Source organism: Canis aureus, chromosome 36, assembly GCF_053574225.1.
Source record: "Canis aureus isolate CA01 chromosome 36, VMU_Caureus_v.1.0, whole genome shotgun sequence".
NCBI classification, from domain to species: domain Eukaryota; kingdom Metazoa; phylum Chordata; class Mammalia; order Carnivora; family Canidae; genus Canis; species Canis aureus.
In genome coordinates, this window is record NC_135646.1 from 25,150,706 (window position 1) to 25,171,171 (window position 20,466).

The 20,466-nt window shown below is 33.3% G+C and overlaps 1 protein-coding gene across 2 annotated transcripts in view; it reads left to right on the forward strand.

The window, feature by feature from the left end:
• STK17B (serine/threonine kinase 17b) overlaps positions 1–20,172 on the forward strand; it is a 28,698-nt gene extending 8,526 nt beyond the window's left edge. For both annotated transcript variants that reach the window (XM_077885539.1, XM_077885538.1), the window contains exons 3-8: positions 5,809–6,021; positions 10,524–10,668; positions 12,511–12,637; positions 14,029–14,077; positions 15,296–15,475; positions 16,844–20,172. In XM_077885539.1, coding sequence (XP_077741665.1) covers positions 5,809–6,021; positions 10,524–10,668; positions 12,511–12,637; positions 14,029–14,077; positions 15,296–15,475; positions 16,844–17,126 — 997 coding nt within the window. In that variant the 3' untranslated portion in view covers positions 17,127–20,172. The remainder of the gene's footprint in view (positions 1–5,808; positions 6,022–10,523; positions 10,669–12,510; positions 12,638–14,028; positions 14,078–15,295; positions 15,476–16,843) is intronic.
• The last annotated feature ends 294 nt before the right edge of the window (positions 20,173–20,466 follow it).

The following is a 20,466-nucleotide window of genomic DNA, read 5'->3' on the forward strand; positions in this document are numbered from 1 at the left end:
CGCTACCAATTTTTGATAAAATTTTTTTTTTTTTTAATTCCTAGGATATTGTGCTGGGCTAAAAAAAATAAATAATAATAATAAGGAAAGTCTCCTCGTCTTTTTTTCCTAAATTAAATAAAAAGAATTAACTTCTATTTGATAGTATAATTCTGTCTGCTGAAGAATGTATATTCTATAAGTAAAACCGTATACTTAGGGCAGCCTAGGTGGCTCAGTGGTTTAGCGCCGCCTTCAGCCCAGGGCCTGATCCTGGAGTCCCGGGATCAAGTCCCACGGGCTCCCTGCATGGAGCTGCTTCTCCCTCTGCCTGTGTCTCTGCCTCTCTCTCTCTCTCTCTCTCTCTCTCTCTCTGTCTCTCATGAATAAATAAATAAAATCTTTAAAACAAAAACAAAAAACCCTGTACTTAGACTAATTCTGATCTGTTTTGGCCTAATGAGAGTGTTAAAGGTCAAGGGGTGACCTGAGACTACGAGACCATTTAGCACTACCATTTAAATAAACATGGAAGTTATAAAAATATACTGAGTTATTTGTTATGTGTTCAGCATCTTTGAATTTTAAAGATGTTTAACAAAGAATTCAAAGATGATGATCAGTTTCTGTATCTTCAGTTTGATTTTAGTTCTAGAGGCAAATATTTAATTAAAATGGCTTATTAAGTCCATGTTTGTCTTGACCGATGTATAGTAAGATAGTGTGATTGATTTTTATCTTTGAAAATCTCAGTGTGCAAATAACAGTTGACTGAAGCATGAAAAGTAATTCTGTTCTTGGTGATCTTTTATGTGAAGGGTAACAAGTCCTAGCCTTGTCAGATGTTGGGTGCAGTTTTTCTTTTGCAAAATAAGGATGATAATATCTAGCTCATTAGACTGAGAACTAAATGTGAAAGCATCGTTCATAATTCCTGGCATATTCATTTAATTAATTTTATGTGCAAAATATCTGGTGTTTTAGTGATGTATTGCAAAATACAGTTTTTAAAACCTTTCAGAATATTTCTAGGAAATTCTTTGGTCCTAAATCTGTAATTATTTCTCTTTGCACTATAACAGGAAGGAGTAAGTTTCTTTTAGTTGCCTATATCTCACACTGAATAGTTATAGAATCTTTGCACTTGAAGGATTTTGGTGGTCAGTGGTCTTCTAATTCTTTTTTTTTTTTTTTAATTTTTTTGTTTTTTATTTTTATTTATTTTTTATGATAGTCACAGAGAGAGAGAGAGAGAGAGAGAGGCAGAGACATAGGCAGAGGGAGAAGCAGGCTCCATGCACCGGGAGCCCGATGTGGGATTCGATCCCGGGTCTCCAGGATCGCGCCCTGGGCCAAAGGCAGGCGCTAAACCACTGCGCCACCCAGGGATCCCGGTCTTCTAATTCTTTATGCAGCAATCTTTCTTACAGTTTTCCTGACAAGCGGTTTATCCAGTTTCAGTTTGAAAGCTGCAGTGATAGGGGAACTCATTACCTCAGAATGTGTCTGTTCCATTTTGTGGGTGCCTCTTAGGCACAGAAGGTTCTCTTTTCTTTGCTGACATCTACCCAATAGTCGTAGTTCTTCTTTTGTATAGCTACATGTAATGTCCATGTGAAAATCCTTCAGAGATGTGAATATGGTTAAACACTGTCATTTTCCTTAAATGCTCATCTTATGACCTAATCTCCAGGCAGCCATCCTTGATCCAGTTACCTTCTTCTGGACCACTTTGTATTTTTCATTGTCAGTCTTACAATAAGAAGATTAGAGTGGACACAATATCGTCAATATCTTAATATCTAGATTACCATAAAGCTTTATTAGAGTTTTCTTCCCTCTTTATTTTTTTTTAACAGCCATGTCAAATATATACCATATGGCTCATGTAGTATCTTAGTAAAAAACAGATTAAACTGGAAGTCAGGGGTCAGCTGGGTGGCTCAGCAGTTGAGTGTCTGCCCTCTGCTCAGGTCTTAATCCTGGGGTCCTGGGATCAAGTCCCACATTGGGCTCCCTGCAGGGAGCCTGCTTCTCCCTCTGTCTATGTCTCTACTTCTCTTTCTGTGTCTCTCATGAATAAATAAATTAAATCTTAAAACAAAACAAAACAAAAAACTGGAAGTCAATTGACCTGTCTCTATTCTGGATCTAAATTTGTGTGATCTACTTAGTGGTGTGATTTCCTTTTCATTAAAATAAGAGGGTGGACTAGATGTCTCCAAGTTTCCTTCTATTGCAAAAACTTTTGGAAACTGCTTTGACCAGGTAACTGAATATGAAAAGCTTTGAACAGTATACACAATAAAGGGTGTTCCTTTCCATATTTCTAAGTTAGTATTTTGATGGGTGAATATACATACATTTATTAAATTAATTTTGCAAAATAGAGATACTACAGGTCTTGAAATTCTATAAAATATTTCTTTGAGAGTTTTGGAGAACTTAAACTTTGAGGAGGACAATGTTAATAATTTCAAGTGGTTTTGTAAATGAGGTACTGTCATAAATAAGAAGCATAAACTGGAGTCAGGTGTATTTTTTAACATTTTAGAGCAAAACTCATGATAGACTCTGATTGAGGCAAATTCAGTTTGCTAACGTTCTATCTTCTAATATCTTTATGAAAGACCTAACATTATTCTCTGGGCTAATGAATCGTGTGGTAAAGGAAGGAAGGATATTTCTAATTAGACTTGATCATTGGAAATCATGATCTTTCACTGCCAATGACTTCCTTTAAGTTCTTCCAATATTGTTACCAATTTTAATATCCTATACTAATGCAAAATGAAAATTAGGATAATAATATTGTTTCTTTTGAGGCTTTGCATTTTAAAGTATGTAAACATAAGCTAGCATGTGGAGAACTACAAAGGTGTTTGTAAAGAACTCTTAATCTTTCTAAATCAACTTTTTAAAATTAATTTTAAGATGTTAGTGTTTAAGAACTTATTTTCCTTTAGCAAATTAAAAGAAAATATGTAAAAATTAACAGTTCATTTAGATTATTCTCAAAATGCTTTGCATTGTTCCTGTTTTTTTTAACATTTTGGTTAAGAGTTTTCCATCCCTCCCCCAACGGAGGCAAAGTTTCTTAGTACTTGTGGTTAGAAGGGTGAGGCAGATGCAGAAATAAACGTCAGTTTCCTTTGTGGCTTACCCTCCCCCCTCCTTTCACATTTTATTGTCTCTTCTAGAATGCAGAAGGGTAACTACTAGACATTTTCAGTGCTGGAAAATCTAGTTGGCTTTGCCTTTTTAGGGTATGAATTAAGTATTATGGTTAAGTGTTTTTAATTTTCTTAAGTGTTTTTGTTAAATTTGATATAGGAACATTGCATATAAGAGATTATTTTTTATACTTCTAAACCACAATTAGCATTTTAGAATGGGAAAGATTCATTTTTTTCTTCCTAAGTCATCTGATAATTATGGTAATTAACAGTATCTAAATGAATATATATGTGAAATGTTATTGGAATCTCAAGTAAGCCTTAAAAAATATAAATGCTGTAAGCACAGGATGCAAAATAGCGTAGCATATGGTATTGTAGTAGGTGTGTAACTCTTGCCTTCATTCAACAGATACTTTAATTTCTGTTACCTGTTCTCAAAGTGTAAATTTTGTAACGGTGGTAATTAGGAAAGATAGGATCTGTGCCTTCATGGGGCTTTTACTCAGTTGTAAACACTGACAAATAATTACCAATATCATTTGGTCACCTTTTTACTGGTTTAATGAGTTCTGTACTTGTTTAAGAACACTTCATAAGAATATATGGGGGAATTAGATTTAAAAAATTGCTAGTTAAGTTTTCTCATCGAGAAAATCCTGGCTTGCATATATAATTATAAAATTAGAGCAGAACTTAATTGTCACAATTGGTAGTATAAACAGTTTTTTTTTTTTTTAGATGGACAGTTTTCTTGGCTAACTAGTTTCTGTTTACTAAGTTTTACAAGGTAAATTTCTTCATGAAACTCAAAATTCCCTTTCTGTTTTAGACACATTTTCACTTCTAATCTAAGTGAGAATTGACCTAAGTGATTCGCACTTCTTAAAAAAACTGTCTTAGAGGGAGGAATTGTTTTGTAGTGGTTAGAAGAGAAAGCTAGGAATTTACATTCCATGATTTGATTCTTGGCACTCCAGTTCCATATATGACCTTTCAGGAGTCATTTAATCTTAGTATGATTCAGTTTATCCAGTATAAAATCTATAAACATGGGTGATTCGAATGCAGAGTAGAGACTGATGACCTTTTTGTGTGCTCACTGAAATGCGTTGATCTGTATTACATTTGCGCACAGTGAAAAAATACCTTGAGAGTTTAAACATTCCAAATCTTAAAGGTTCTTTCTAAGAATCAGGCTTGTGCATGCAAACTTACTGAGTTGATGTAGTTTTGATTAAAGTAGAAGAGTCTAAGTTGTAGCTTGGTCATTTTTTTTTTTTTTTTTTGGTATTAGTAGCTTTACTTTTTCAGCTTGGTTTTCCAGGCTTTTCACTGGCACCAATTTTGAAGAAATTTGGGAAATAAAGAGAATGAATCTGTCTTCCTGGCCCTACAGAATAGCAAGTAAAATACAATCAAGCAATTTATTTTGTCCCTCATCCCCACGCTAAATACCAAGTTTTCCTTGCTAATCACCTGATATGCTGTGTTAGAAGTTGAATTGGGGAAAGAAGAGTTGTGGAACAAAAGTTCTTCCCTGAAGACTCTTTATTTATACCTCATTTGTTAGTATCTACGAAATAATTTGAGCCTTAGGATACAGGTTCTTAATTTGGGATCCCTTGGACTCAGGTTTAGAAGGTTTACAGATGAGCTTTGAAATCTGAAAACCCTCTGGAATTGTATGTAAAACTTTCTATTTGAGGGATGTGTAAATTTTTCTGGGTAGGCAGTCAGTAGCCTTTATTAGTGTCTTAGTCTTACTGAAAATAGCTCTAGGTCTTTGGGAAACTAGATTTGGGGCAAATCAGGCTTAGAATACACATTTGCCAGTGTCTTTTTAAATATTGGCTGAGATGCTAAGCACTTCTGTTGGAGAGAGCTAAATACATATTTCTAAAACGATAGACATGACCTTGATGGGTGTATTTTACACAGCTGTTGATAACTATTAATTTTCTCAGTTGATTGTGAAGTGTCTCTGGACACTCTCCATAGGACACACCTTTGATATCTGTTGTAGGCTTCATAAACACTGGGCAATATTAAGAGATTTACTGGTAAAACAACTGCTAAATTAGTAATAGAAAACTTCAAAGATTGTTAAAAGTGGTGTTGAAAGGCAAAATGACTACACTAATAAAATTAAATATCAAATACTCATTTTTGCATTCATTTTAATTTTTTGTTTTTGAAGGAAGCTATTTTGATTAGAGTTAGTATGGCACTCTATTAAGGGCATAGTCTTTGGAAATAGACCAGGATACAAAATGGAATATCATTTATGATACAGGATTGTTACATTTTTAATCACAAAAATTTGTCTCAAGAGTATGGCATGGAGTTGGTATGTGGATGAGATCTCCCCCTACAGTGATAATGTAGTATATTAATAGTGATGAACCAATATAATTCTATCATATCCTGTTATTACATTTGCTATTTTCATTTTTGTGTGATAGTCCTATAAATTTTATAAAAGTACATGTAGTATTTGATTTAGTTAGTTTAGTTAAGAAAACATAAATTCCTAATGGCATCATTGTTTGAAAAGATTAACTTTAAGTTAGAATTGTAACTGCATCTGTATTATACTAATATTGTTCTTTATGCAGAAGTTAAAATTGATTGTCCTCATTTTTCCCCCCAGAGGAAAGTTTGCTGTGGTTAGACAGTGTATATCAAAATCTACTGGCCAAGAATATGCTGCAAAATTTCTAAAAAAGAGAAGAAGAGGGCAGGATTGTCGAGCAGAGATTCTACATGAGATTGCCATACTTGAATTGGCAAAGTCTTGTCCTCATGTAATTAATCTTCATGAAGTCTATGAAAATACCAGTGAAATCATTTTGATACTGGAGTAGTAAGTATATACTTTAATAAATTTAAATAAATTTATAGTACGTATCTTAATTGGCGGGATAAGGTGACTTGAAGTGTCAAGAATAGACGTGATAGAGGGCCGGAGTGGCTCAGTCATTTAAGCATCTGCCTTCAGCTCAGGTCACGATCCCAGGACTCTTGGATTGAATTCCACATAGGCCTCCCTGCTCAGTGGGGAGTCTGCTTCTCCCTTTCCCTCTGCCCCAGCCCCCTGCTTGTTCTCTCTCTCTCCCTCCCTCCCTCTCTCTCTTAAATAAATAAATACAATCTTTAAAAAAAAGGAGTGATAAAAGTACGACAAGAACTTGTAAAGATTTCTGTTAATAAAACATTAGAGAACATAGTGTATATTCTAATATTTTCAGATATACACAAAAACTAAACAGCAGACACACAAAAAAACCAAATGACAACACATTTGGGGAATGTGGGAAAACAAGTAAATTTTCATTGCTATTAGCATAAAAAGTTGATGAGTTTTTGTGCAAAACTATCTGATGGATATGTAGAATTGAAATCATTTATTTTGTCCATCTATTTGAAAAACACATCCAAGGTAAATGACTCATGGAGGATAGAAGGGTGAATTTCCATGATGGTGAAGGTATGCCTACCACGTTGTTTGTTGAAGAAACACATTTATTTATGTGACATGTGAAAAAGCTGTTAGGAATTATAGCAATAAGAAGTAAAACATATCTCTTCCCACAAGTCAGTGAAAAGCTGAAAACACCCAAATAATTCAACATTTCATCAGGTTAAGCATGGGGATAGAGCATGATTAAGCCAACTGGCTTGTTAATTAGTATAATCACATCTGACTCTAAAATAGTATTTTTATTGAGTGACAGTCTGACACATTTATTAATGTCTATAAAATGTGTTTGAACATCTGTAACAGTTGGAAGAGATTAGTTAAATTTATGTTTAGTATGTGTTAGGCTCTGATAGTTTTTTTTTTTTGTAAAATAAATCTATTTCATAATAAACTAAAGAAATTATTCGTTTAAAAATGCATTATAATTTATAATAATCCTTTTTAGCAGTTAACCTGCACCATTGCCTTTTTGAATTTAAAAGTATATTAGCAAAAAAAAAAAGTATATTAGCTTAATTTTAGTATTCAGTTATTTTAAGGATGAAGCAGTTAATTTATAGATTTGTAAAAAGCAATATACCAGGAAAAGTTGATTGCCTAGAATGGTACTAAAATACTATTATCACACACACAATGTATATACAAATACATAAGCAAATGAATGGAGATATTCCAAATTTCTAAGTTTGTTGGTTGATGTCCCATCAAGGGGCAAATTCTTCTAACAGTAAAAGAGGAAATACACCTGAATGTACCTTCCAGGGCAATGATAATAATATAGGTGTCTTTTCTGACTTTGGAGGGATTATTTTCTTCTTAGGAGTCACCGCTCTTGGGTGACTTGTTTTAATAAAGCATCGCTGGTCTACTATTCACTGCTTCCATGATGTTTCTAGTTTCTGCTAACTTCTGGAATCTGCTTCTTGTGTCACCTAATTGTTTCCTTCCTTTTAGCTCCTCCTAATTTTCTATTTCCCATTGCTCTACCTAGGTCCCTCTTTTATGAGAAAAATGACAGTCCTACAAAAGACATTGGTCAGCTTGCCAAGCAGAAAAGAAGGGACAACATGTTTGGCTGACAGTCATAATATTTGTTTGATTTTGTTATTGAAACAAACAAAAAACCCTCTGGATACTTAGTGTGGTTACAAAAGTAATACCTATGTATTGTGTTTAATTTAGAGGATATAGAAGATAGAAATCATATGTAAATTGTGGTTACTTTTATGACATATTCCTGTATTTTAAAATTATTCTTCTGTTTTGGTCTGTGCCTATGTATCATTGGAAACAAAATTGTGAGTTTGGGAGCATTCTATTGGAGCTCTCTTTTTTCACTTAAGAATATATCGTGTGTATTTTTATATATATGATATAATGTTTCTAAAAAATGAATTTTAATTTAGCAAAGACTTTTTAAATTGCCTTTGAAAATCAGAGTTCAGTGAGAAGTCCCCAAATTCGGAAAGGCTATATATTGGCTAGGCTTGGAATTAAAATTTATTGACTCATTCTGGTAATAGTTAATATATCCTGAATATCTACCATGTGTCAGACACTGTGATAAATATTTATAGATCGCTTTGACCCCTAAGACATTGTATTCAATACTTTATATGGTTTATCTAATTTAATTCTTACAGCAATCCAGTAAAGTAGGAGCTGTCTTATTCATCATGTATCATTGTGTTACAGTAAAGGACCCAAAGGCAACATTTTGTCCCAGTTTACGCAGCTAGTTAGCAGCAGAGCCAGAATGGACAGAACCCAGGCAGTCTTGAATTTTAGTAGGTACCCCTATAAGCAACCCGCTGTCTTAGCTCATATGTGCACCAGGGAGCTGTACATTCTTTTTTCAGTTTTATATTTTTTGAATTTTTAATTAGTGGAGGGTTCTGGCTATTGAATTAATTTTAGTGAATGTGTGCTATATGGACTGAATTTTGTATTGGCAGAGAAGAGAAGAGAAGACCACATGTGTGAGCAGCGCAAATTAATCATTGGGTTCTTAAAAAACCATCATCCCTCTATGTTCTAATCCTTCATTCCTTCTACTCCCTCTCACCCCTACACACTGGATTTTCATACCTTCATAGTAGATGTAAATCCATATTTTAGACAGTTGTCTTTTATTTCAAATTATTTGGTCTGGTTTCTTATCAAATAATTCATGTTAAGAACTCATTCTAAGAATCTAAAGTATGATGTCTTTATTTTCTTACTTGCTTATGATTGCATTATCTGCAATCTCTCCAGGAATATTTAGACCACTTTCTGTTTTGAGAGGGTTTGTTTCATTAAAACTAAATAATGTAACCAGAAAGGAAAGGAGTGAGGGTGTCACTAGCTGCCTGGCCTGGAGAGCCCCTCTTCCCTCAGACCTTGAGCAGGGCTGTGATATCAGACCTGCAGATCAGTGGGCCACCAAGGGTGGCCTATTAAGTCATAAAGATTAATTTTTTTCTTTTGTAGGCGAGCATGAATTTCTCATATTGTCTTCCTATGCCTTATTTTTGAGTTCAGTTCTATGACTATAAATTTTATAGCAAACTAACTTTTTAATACTCAGGTTGTCTTTGCCATGATACCTTGAGACAGGTATTAATTTTTATGAATTTTCTCAGAGTTTCAGGAGTTGAAGGAAGTTGAAGTGTAAGTATGATTGGAGGTTTCACAAGTATTCCTTACCAGCTGTCCTACACTGTTTTCTCTGGAATATGATAAAGTGCAAAGCAGCAAATGTCTGCAGCCTCTAACTGGCACAGATTGGTACAGATGGCTTAGTTACAGGTTACCTCTGCAATGTGAAGGGTCAGTCCTGTGACTTCCAGTGTAGGACTCAAATTGACCACCATTATGTTTTCCTCTTAGAGCCCCTAATACATATGACCTGCTTCTTTCTTTTCCACAGTCAATGAGACTTCTGAATTTCAATTTAAACCTCTGTGAAGAATGGCTGCCAATTCCAACATTCATTGATTCATTTGACAAACACTTTTACCGAACACCTTCTACATGCCACTGTCCTATTTTATCACATAGAATATGCTTTACTTGAGATATTCTTAAACGTATAAATTTATTGAATAACCATCTAGATTTTTTTTGAATTTTCAACTTAGTCCTCAAAAAAATATTGAATTCAGTGATAACCCTGTTTTACAGATGGTGAAAGCCAAATTAGTGACTGATCCTAAGTTATATTGCTGGTAAATAGCAGATTTGGGATTTAAATTTATACTGATCCCAAACTTAAGGACTTTTTTCTATGCCTTTGTCAACATTCTTTAGATTTTCAGTTCTTTTAAAAATAATAATAAAAGATTTGTGAAGCTGCAATACAGAGTATTGGTTAAGAATGCATATTTTTACCCATATTATACAGATTCAGATTCTGGTCCCTGTTTACCGTGCGACCTAGTACAAGTAGCTTAACCTCTTTGTACTTGTTTCTTCATCAGTAAAATGGAACTTTTAACCACCTACCCCATATAGTTGCCATGAGAATCAAAAGAGAGGATATTTATGTCTCTATATAAATGAATAAAATGAAGAACAGAGCTGATCTCAAAGTGTTAGCTGTTATTTTTATTGTAACATTAAAGCAGACTATAATATTATTGCATTATAAAGCAATTCAACTCTATTATTATATTATTATTTTATTATACAAATATCAGTACTCAAAATTTGAAATAGTCTTGCCATTTACATTCTTTCTTAAAGATCTCTCCCTCCCGCTCCCAGTTTAATTATATATAGCTATGTAGAGAGACTAAAGTTTAGATGGCTTTGTCTTTTACTTAATAGCTCTATAGTACTTAAAAGTTGTCATTTTTAGGTCAATGATTTTTCATGTTTCTATTATTTGAATTTCATTTCAGTGCTGCGGGTGGAGAAATTTTCAACTTGTGTTTGCCTGAGCTGGCTGAAATGGTTTCTGAAAATGATATTATCAGGCTCATTAAACAAATACTTGAAGGAGTTTGTTATCTACATCAGAATAACATTGTACACCTTGATTTAAAGGTAAGGTACCATATGTACCATTTAAGTAACACAACATCTTTGTCTCTTCTGCTCCAATGCATAGTTGCAAGCTGGTATTGGTAGGAAGCAATAGTCCGATCATACCCCTCTGTACTGTAGTGGTGCACTCTTTGTTTACCCATGTGCTACGTGGACTGAATTTTGTATTGGCAGAGAGGAGAAGACATGTGTGAGCAGCTCAAATTAATCACTGCGTTCTTAAACATGTTCTCATCCTTCATTTATCCTACTCCATTTCACTCTTACACCCTGGATTTTCTCATCCTGTAAAATGGTCATACCTCTAAATACTCTAGTCTGATCTCCATCTCTGAAGATAACCACCTACTAGTCCTCATTTCTTTGCTCCCATTGTATTCATTCATCTTTCCGTGGAGACTTTTAGTCTTTTGGCTTTTCCTTTTTTTGCTCCCCAGACCATTCAGGCTGCTTACTCCAGCCCTGAAATACCACTTAACCCTCTTATGTTATTATCCTTTCTCCTTATCTTTTCTCCACAGCCATCCAGAATCTCGATCAGTCTGTCTCTTATTTTTTGAACATTGGACTCTTCTCTTTTCTATACTGTCTCCCTATTGAATGATCCTTTGTCCTTTACTGTCACTTTCACAATAATGATAATTCCCCAGTTCTCTTACCTTCAGCCCAGGATTTTCTCCTAAACTCCAAATTATTTTCTCCAATCAGATCAGATCAGATTAGATACCATTTGGTTATCTTGTGGAAACTTTAAAATGTACATGTCTCAAACTAGACTTACTTTCTCTCTTCCTCTTACCCCATTTTCAAAAGAAAAAGAAAATCTATTCATCTGTATTGGGCCTCCCTATGGAGGAGGGGTAGTGGGTAGTATTTACTATCTAATAGCCATCCCATGTCCCCTACCAATTTGTTATTGGAAAAATACCAATATGGTAAATATCAGGATAATCATGCCCCTACAAATTTCCTGTTGGGGTTTCCTTTTTTTTTCTTGCTAAGGACAGACCAGTCACATGTATTACATAACACCACACAGCACTTGTAGTCAGGGATGGCAAATAAGCTTGGCTTTATATAGCTTAAAGCCTGTGGTTGACAACAATGGATCTAATTACCCTTAGCTCTTCTCTTTTAATGTCTCTGTGATTTAATAGTAAACAAGCATGGGGTTTTCTCAAAGTTAATGATTCTTCTCACAGACTTTGGGAACGGCACTTGGCAGCCCTATGGGTTATGACAGTGGCAGGGAATTTTGTAATAAACCTCAAGCCTTTGCTTTATAAAACAAAGTCACATGGTTCTGGGAAGCAATGGCTGAAACCTTCCATGTATCTATCTCATTGTCTAAGCTAAAAATCTGGCAACAGTCAGACCCAGAACCATCATATTGTACTGAGCCATTTTCTGTTTCTGGAAAATACATTTTGTATTCCTTTATACCTTTTTTCATGCTGTTTCCTAGAATGCCTTTCTAACTGACATACTCCTATTTATCCTATAAGGTTCAGCTTAAATATCATCTCTACAGCAAAAGCTTCTTAGCGTTTATAATAGGCAGAATTAAGTAGTCTTGTCTTTATTTCTGAGTATATCTCATAATCAGTTAATCAGTTTACATATTCACCTAACTTCCTTTTTGTCCAAACTAGGAATCTTCAGAATATTTTTTTAACTTTATTTATCATTGAGTGTAAAGCTTTTCCTAAATAGTAGTTAGTAGATGTTTGGTAAATGACTTCATGAAATGTGTAATAGCTAAACAATTTACTTTCAATCTGAGCATAATATTCTTTTATTGTTGTATATTACATATCATTTTTTTTGTTATGCTTCATTTAGCCACAGAATATATTATTGAGCAGCATATATCCTCTTGGAGATATAAAAATTGTAGATTTTGGAATGTCTCGAAAAATAGGAAATGCATGTGAACTTCGGGAAATCATGGGAACACCAGAATACTTAGGTAAGAGTTTCCTTTTATTTTCTACACCGTTTTTGAAATTTATCAATGAAATGTTACCTCTATAAAACCATATTTTAGAGCATGTAATTCCAGATATATTTAGCTCAGGTATTTTCATACATTGAAATTTGGTTATGACACATTTAAATGAACTTTAGTGAATATAAGATTATTGAGACATTCACAAAATTCACAGGATATTGGGCATATAAGTTCACAAGTTAGTGTTTGCGTGTAAAGGCTTTGTACATAAAGAAAAATGGGTGAAGTGGAAGTTAGGGAAGAGGAGAAAATGGAAAAAGAGGAAAATAAGAGAGTCACATGGTCCATTATTGCCTTTGAAGCCTGGCTATTGGATAGATGTCATTTCTACTTCTGTCCTGGTCCCAACTCTGAAGCTGCTTACAATATACATTATCTTTAGTTTTGCAAGAATTTTTAGCAAAATTGCTTGTTGCTATTTGTTGCTGCTGTGTTAAAAATGTGAGGTTTTGTCTAGGATTGTAAAAGGAGGATTTTGAAGGAAAAAAATGCCAGAAAGATCATACGATTAGATAATCTAGGGATATTGTACTTTATCAGTGAATTGGATCATGGAGATGAAAAAAAAATAAGTTACCTGAAGCAGCATATAAGTTTAAAGCATTTTAAGTTATAGTAATAATCTTTTTATACTTTTTTTTGTTGCTTGTTGATATTCCCTTGTGAGCATTGAAGAGCTACAACATGTCTTCTCATCAAGGCAGCTAGCTGACTTTCCCAAATGAAAACAAAGCAAATTACTAATTTTTGAATGCTAATAGGGGCTATAGTGTCCTAGAATAAATAAATGATTGTAATTATAGATCACAGCTCACAGAAGTATGTGTAAGGTTATAGATTGTGTGTTGGGCAGAGACTGACAAATATATATACATAAAAACATTAGGCTTCAGGAAATAGTTTCTCATGGAGAAATTATGAAACCATACTGTGAAACAAGTTATTATTCAAGCATAAATCCTAGTTTGGACTTTACTAATTTGAAATTTCTGATAATATTTACCAGTTATAGAAAATTTACTTTGCACTTAAAAAATTAGCAGAGAAGTTAAATATGGGAAATTAATTGCATAGGAATTTAAATTTTTGATAGTTTAAGAGGGATATTTAATCTACTTGAAAATTTAAAGTGCTTCTAGGAAGCAGAATTTGCTCATGATGTTATTGTAAATACATATGGTTCTCTTCCCCCGAAAAGAAAAACTTTAATCAGTATAATAACACAAACTAATGTCTAACAGAGCAATAAAACCAACATTTTAAAAAAGATTCTAGTGTTAATTTATTATAAAATAATTTTCATGTTTTTAAATTTGTCAGTATTGAATTTGAATTTTTTTTGCTCTTAGCTCCAGAAATCCTGAACTATGATCCTATTACCACAGCAACAGATATGTGGTAAGATTTTGTTAGTTACCTGAATGCTTTTATTAAAAGTTGATTTGTGTGTGTGTGTGTGTGTGTGTACATATATATATGTGTGTATATATATATATATATATATATATTCTAGAGTTCTTTGATTCCAGATTTAAATAATAAGGCTTTCTATAAAAGATTTTTTTTTACGTATCACTACTATGCCACAGAAGACATTTACCTGTCCATGGTTTTTAAGTAATACTTTGGCTGTGAGCTAAAAATACAGAACTAAATAGGAAAATCTCTTTCCTGAGGACTAAAAAGCCAAAACAGTCCCAGTACTGTGCTACGTGTTCTGTAGTAAGGTAAAATACTTAATAAGCATGGAGGAAGCAGCAGACAAGCCCCAGATGGAAAATATCTGATCTAGGTCTGGAAGAACCAGGAAGGTATATGCTAGGCAGAAAGACAAGGGTTGGGTTCATGCAAAAGTCTAGTTTTATGAGATGTTATCTCTGGGGTATTGTGAGTTTTTGTGGCAGGCAAAGTGATATTTTGAATATCAGATATCCTAGGGAATAAAACCGGAATTCCTCCTGGAACTTTAGTTGGGACCACAGTGGGGCTGACTCCACAGGCCAAGTGGAAGAGTTTAGACTTACTCCCTGTGTTCTACGTAACAGTGATGGGCTTGCCAAGGAAAAACGGTCCTTGGCTACATAAATGGAAAACATGTACTGTATGTATTGTCTTTTTCAGGCCCCGCCAGACTTTCTCATTAGTATATATAAGGCTCTGAAAAATTTTACAATGAAAAAAGAACCTCTGCCTGCGCAACTTTGTGCTTTGCCAAATTTGCTGACTCTCTTTGCACAGAACTGCTGTTTATGTCTCACAGATCATAAGTGTGTCATTGACATCATTTAGAAAATGCTGCCCTTCGGGCGGCTCTGTGTACTCCATAACAGGTGTCTGAGTGAAGGGTAGATACAGATATCATGATATATATTTAGTACATTGTATTTATAATTGTGTAACACATGTGCATTCCCCTCATCTTTTTCTGTGAGTCAGACTTTGAGATAACACATTTTTTAGTTTTAATAATATAGGAAATCTGAAAGCAATCTAAGTCTGTAGATTAACTATAAGTTTTGAGGACAGGAATATGTTGAGTATCACTTTTATTACTTTATGTAAATATTTTCAGATTAACACGTTTTAAGTTCTCCTCTTGTCCCTTGTTTTTTTCAGGAATGTTGGTATAATAGCATATATGTTGTTAACTCATACATCTCCATTTGTGGGAGAAGATAACCAAGAAACATACCTCAATATTTCTCAAGTTAATGTAGATTATTCAGAAGAAACTTTTTCGTCAGTTTCACAGCTGGCCACAGACTTTATCCAGAGGCTTCTAGTAAAAAATCCAGAGTAAGTTATAACATTAATTTGTTTGAGTACCATTACAAAAGTAATAATGTATGTCAGTTAAGAAAAATAGATTGTAAAACAGTATAAAATTATTAGAAATATGCTCTCAAGTTTCAGATAAAACGGGAAGAGAGGTGGTGTAACAGATCATTACATAACAAATCAGTAACTTCAAACATAGAAAAAGTAGAAAACATACAACAGGAAATTTTTGAGTAAAGAGAAGATTTGGGTTATTTCTCTCTCAACTTGCTACTAAACCCTGATATTTCCTAAAATAATTAGAAATAGAAAGTTTACAATACACATGACTGGCTGTGATAGACTTTGTTGTGAATAATCTGTAGTCAAGTAATTATGGTTAAGTGGTAAGTGTAAATTACTGATTGTTAGATCTTTAAGGATCAGATGTTCTTTGACCACCTGCAAAAGAAAGGACTAGAACCTGTGGCTTAGGACTCTTATCTCACCCACTGGCAACTTCAGAGCAGGAAAAGTAAAAACTGACCTCCCTTTTCTTTACTCAGATCAGTCCCATTTACTTTAAAATGGCCTGGTCATACTTCATGCAGAAGCAAGCTGTGATACTGTGCCTCGGGCTCAGATCCTGGTTTTGTTACTTGTCAGATCTTTTATCTCTGACAATTACTTAATCTCTTAGAGGACTCAATTTCTTTATCTGTTCATTGAGAAAGAACTCACAGGTTAGTTCATTATTTTCGTGGCTTAATGAAAGTCTGAACAAATTCTAAACTGGCCATTATTTTGGACATGAATGGTTATTTGGTAGTAGTAGTAAAAATACTGTTTGCTTCTGGTTATAAGCAGTTTTCATTTTCTTAAATATATTTTTACTTAGATTCTAAAATTTCTAAAATGAGCACATTAACTTTTTGTAATCAGAAAAAAATGAACTGAAAATGATCATAAAAAATGAAGTTAAAGCTTAAGGAAACATGTTCAGTGGAAATGGTGGTTTGTTAAGGTTGGAGTTCTGACTATAGATAGGTATTTTTCTAACTTTTGACATATTGTGATATTTGACTTATTTTCAGAAGAGAAAACAAAAAGTAAAAACTCAAATATTGGATAAACATTATTTGAGAGCAGGCTTTATTTTCAAGATTTAGCAGTATTTTTAAGAACACAAAACAATAATGTTATAAATTATATATATTTTCTTTCAGAGTTTGTATACCCAAGCGATTTTATAATTTTACTAATTTTTACTTGTGAGGCTAACATTGTATTATCCATATGTGTTATTTTCATAATAAATTTTAAATAAAAGTCTACAGTATATCAAACTGCAGGCATTTCCAACCTGATTTTTAGTTCTCAATTTTCACTTGATCCTTTTTTTCAAAGGAAAAGACCAACAGCAGAAATCTGCCTGTCTCATTCTTGGCTACAGCAGTGGGACTTTGGAAACTTATTTCATCCTGAAGAAACCTCCAGTTCCTCTCAAAGTCAAGATCATTCATTAAGGTCCTCTGAAGACAAAACTTCTAAATCCTCTTGTAATGGAACCTGTAGTGATCGAGAAGACAAAGAGAATATTCCAGAGGACAGCAGCATGGTTTCCAAAAGATTTCGCTTTGATAACTCATTGCCCAATCCCCATGAACTTGTTTCAGATTTGCTGTGTTAGCACTTTGCTCTTTGACTTATTTGGACTGAATTTGGGCTACTCCAATGTGAGATTGTAGTTTGTAGCTTCATTTATGGCATGTTTATATTGTAAATGCACTTTTGCAGAGAAAAGTTTAGGGAAGTGTTTTGATGCTAAATTACTGGTTACCAGCATAATTTCATTTCCTGTTCTGAGATATTAACTCTAAAAGAAGAAATATTTTAAAATATGACAAAAAATAAAATGCATGTGAGTTTACATGGTAATGAAATAATTCAAGTTCAAATGGATTTATCACAATGTTTTACAGATGAGGGAAACAGTGATTTGGGTTTTATTATGGTTGAAATAAACTCAACAAAACGAAGACATTTGAATTTAATAGGTTCTCTAAGGTAAGTCCTACACCATGCCTCTATTGACAAAGTTTTGTTAGGATAATAGTGTCAAGTTTAAGAATATGTACTATTTTATAGATGCTCAAGGAATATTTTATACTTGAAAATATTTCAATCATAAATATTTTGAAACTGCCTAAGATTTCCAGGATGTGGTCTGCTACATGAGACAGGTGTTTTAACCAGAGCCAAGAGGAAATTAGAAACCTGATTAGGAATATCCTATACAAGTTGGAGCAGAAAAAAAAAAAAAAAAAAAGCAGCATGGCATCATTTTTTAACTCAACTGTCTTTTGCCCTCTCGCAACATACTTCAGATTTAATAAGGTCTGAAAGATGGAAAATTAGATGGTGTAGTGGATTTTCATCTAGAATTTCAGGAGTAGAAGATACTTACACAAAACCATGTGCTCCATTTTGGGTGACAAAACATATTTATTAATTAAATGTGGGGGAAAAAATGCTGCCTGAATTTGGCAACTTACAGAATTGTAGATGTTTTCTAAGTCTTAGGATATAAGCCAATCATTCGGAGTTCTAAAAGTACGCATAAAAATATATCACAGCCCAGTAAGACTATTAACTCAGGGCCAGAGTCCGTGACAGCGAGGTGGACATGATCATAAAACCTGGTGACATCATGCTCTACTCACATGTAAGATTCCAGTGAGTGATGAGGCTCAGCAGAAGGTGATCTGCAGCGTGACCTTTAATGGTCTTTTGCTGAGACCAATGCAAGTAAGAGTCTAAGGTCAGCAGAGTGGCTGGTGACTGTTGTGCTAATAGAGGAGAAATGTATTCCTTTTTTGGTTATCTTTGATGACTTGGCACCTGGTTACTATTAAAGATTCAGTTATATTACCATGCTGGGTTAATTGTAACCTCATGACCATGTTACTATATTAAAAGAAATTATATTTTGACAAAAAAATTCTTGAGTTCCCCCCTTGAATTGTATATTACTCTAATTTGGTAAGATTACAAAAAACTTAAAACTATTAATAGCCATCAGTTCACTTTATTTGGCTAACTGGTGAATTCTTTTTAAATCTTTAGCATTTCTTAAAGGAAATGTGATTTCTATTTGTGTGTGCATATGTGTATATGTATAGGTATATGTATTTATGTATAGATAGATAAAATATAGTCTTTAGACAACTTCTCTTAGAGATTCTTTGCTCTACTATATTGTGTTCAACTCAGGTGCCAAAGGAGCTCTCTTCTGATGGACATGTAAATATACATTTAAGTTCTTTAAGAAGTAGTTTGTTGGTTCAATAAACTAGCCATTACAGAAGCTAAATTGGGCTCTTGTATATCTAAAACTGAGAAGTTTTTTTCTAACATGTTGATCATCCATTTATTTGCCTTCCATACTAAGCTAATGCAGGTAAAGCTTGGTAAGCCATTGGTGAAGAGGATTTTTTACAAAAGATCATATTTTTAAATTTCTAGAGGAATTTATGCCATAGTAAAAATTAAGAATAAAAAAAGTTTGAATTTTAAATTATAAGCTAATTCTTAAAAAGTATTTTATACCAGCTTTCTTTTAATCTGAGGAATCTTAAAATAGTTCATATGCTGCCCTTTAGTAATAGAATACACAAAGTTGTAAATTTCATATCTTTTTTCCTATTTTTATTGTAAAAAATAAAAAATAGTTGCACAAACAGTATAAAAATGCAATTTCTTCGTAAAAGTGAATTTAAATATTTTCACTGTTTGAAGTATGAAAATAAATGAAACCAGTATTTAGAGAGAATCTAACAAATGATTCCATTTTTTTTCTCCAAAGATTGAAAACAAGTATCTATCAGAAGTGGATGAAGTATCTTGTTAAAAGTAGGAATCTTAGTCCCTGTCAGGTGAACAGATGTCAGTAACACTTAAACACATCTGAAAATTAATGTTAAATTGTGATGAGTTTATAAAGTTTAATAACTTTGCTTTTTGGATAGATAGGGTTAAAAAAATAAAGTATAGAAGACAGTTACAATTGTTATTTTAATTTTTTTCTCCACGGTCAAGTTAACTCAGTGGTAAAGTTATAGTGGCACTTTAAGGACATAAGCAGTATGTGTTCTGCAGCCGGTAAGGAGATAAGGCACCTGTGCCAGAGTATATATCAGTACATTTCTTCCTTTAAAGAAAGTCTTGTTATAAAAAAAAAAAGCTGATTAATGATATAATTGATTTTCATTCTGGCACAAGTTCTTTCTTTCGTTTGGGATGGGTTGCTAATAGCTCATGGACCATACTTTGAATAGCCTTGCTCTAAGCAATGTTTATAAATTGCTAGTTTATAACTGTTTACATTTCTTCTGTTTATTTTTGAATTTTCATCTTTATATCTGTCTTGCAAACTTGTCTTTATTCATTGTTGTGTTAACAATTGTACTTAAATTTCAAATTGTTTTAAGATTAAGTTACCTGACTTCAATTTGGAGAAATATTATCAATTTATAATTTTATAAGAGTTTAAAGAATTTTAAATTCTAATTGTTAAATTCACACAAATTACAAGTGCCCTCAACCTTCATGAAATAATCATGTTGCTTACGCATATTGACTGACATTATGATGAATATTTCGGTAAAAAAAAAACAAAAAACCTTATATCAACTTAATGGTCCTTTTGGTTAAAAATTAAAAAGCACTTTTTTACATCTGTGATTGTCTTTTGCTTTAAGGTATTTCTAAGTTTGTTTTTCTTAAGAGCAAACCTCCTAGCCTTGACACATGTCATCTTTAAACTCCCTGTTCAGTACATACCTGTTTATTAGATCCTGTCTGTTAAAAAGCCACATAAATTTGAACACAAGTCTATTCTCTGGTAATGCTAGATACTTTCAGAAAATATCAGTGAATGTCAATGTACCACGTGTTGCATAAGGATGAATAAGGGATTTTTATTTACCCAGAAATGGGTGAACTCTGTTTTTTTTTTTTTTAATTTTTGT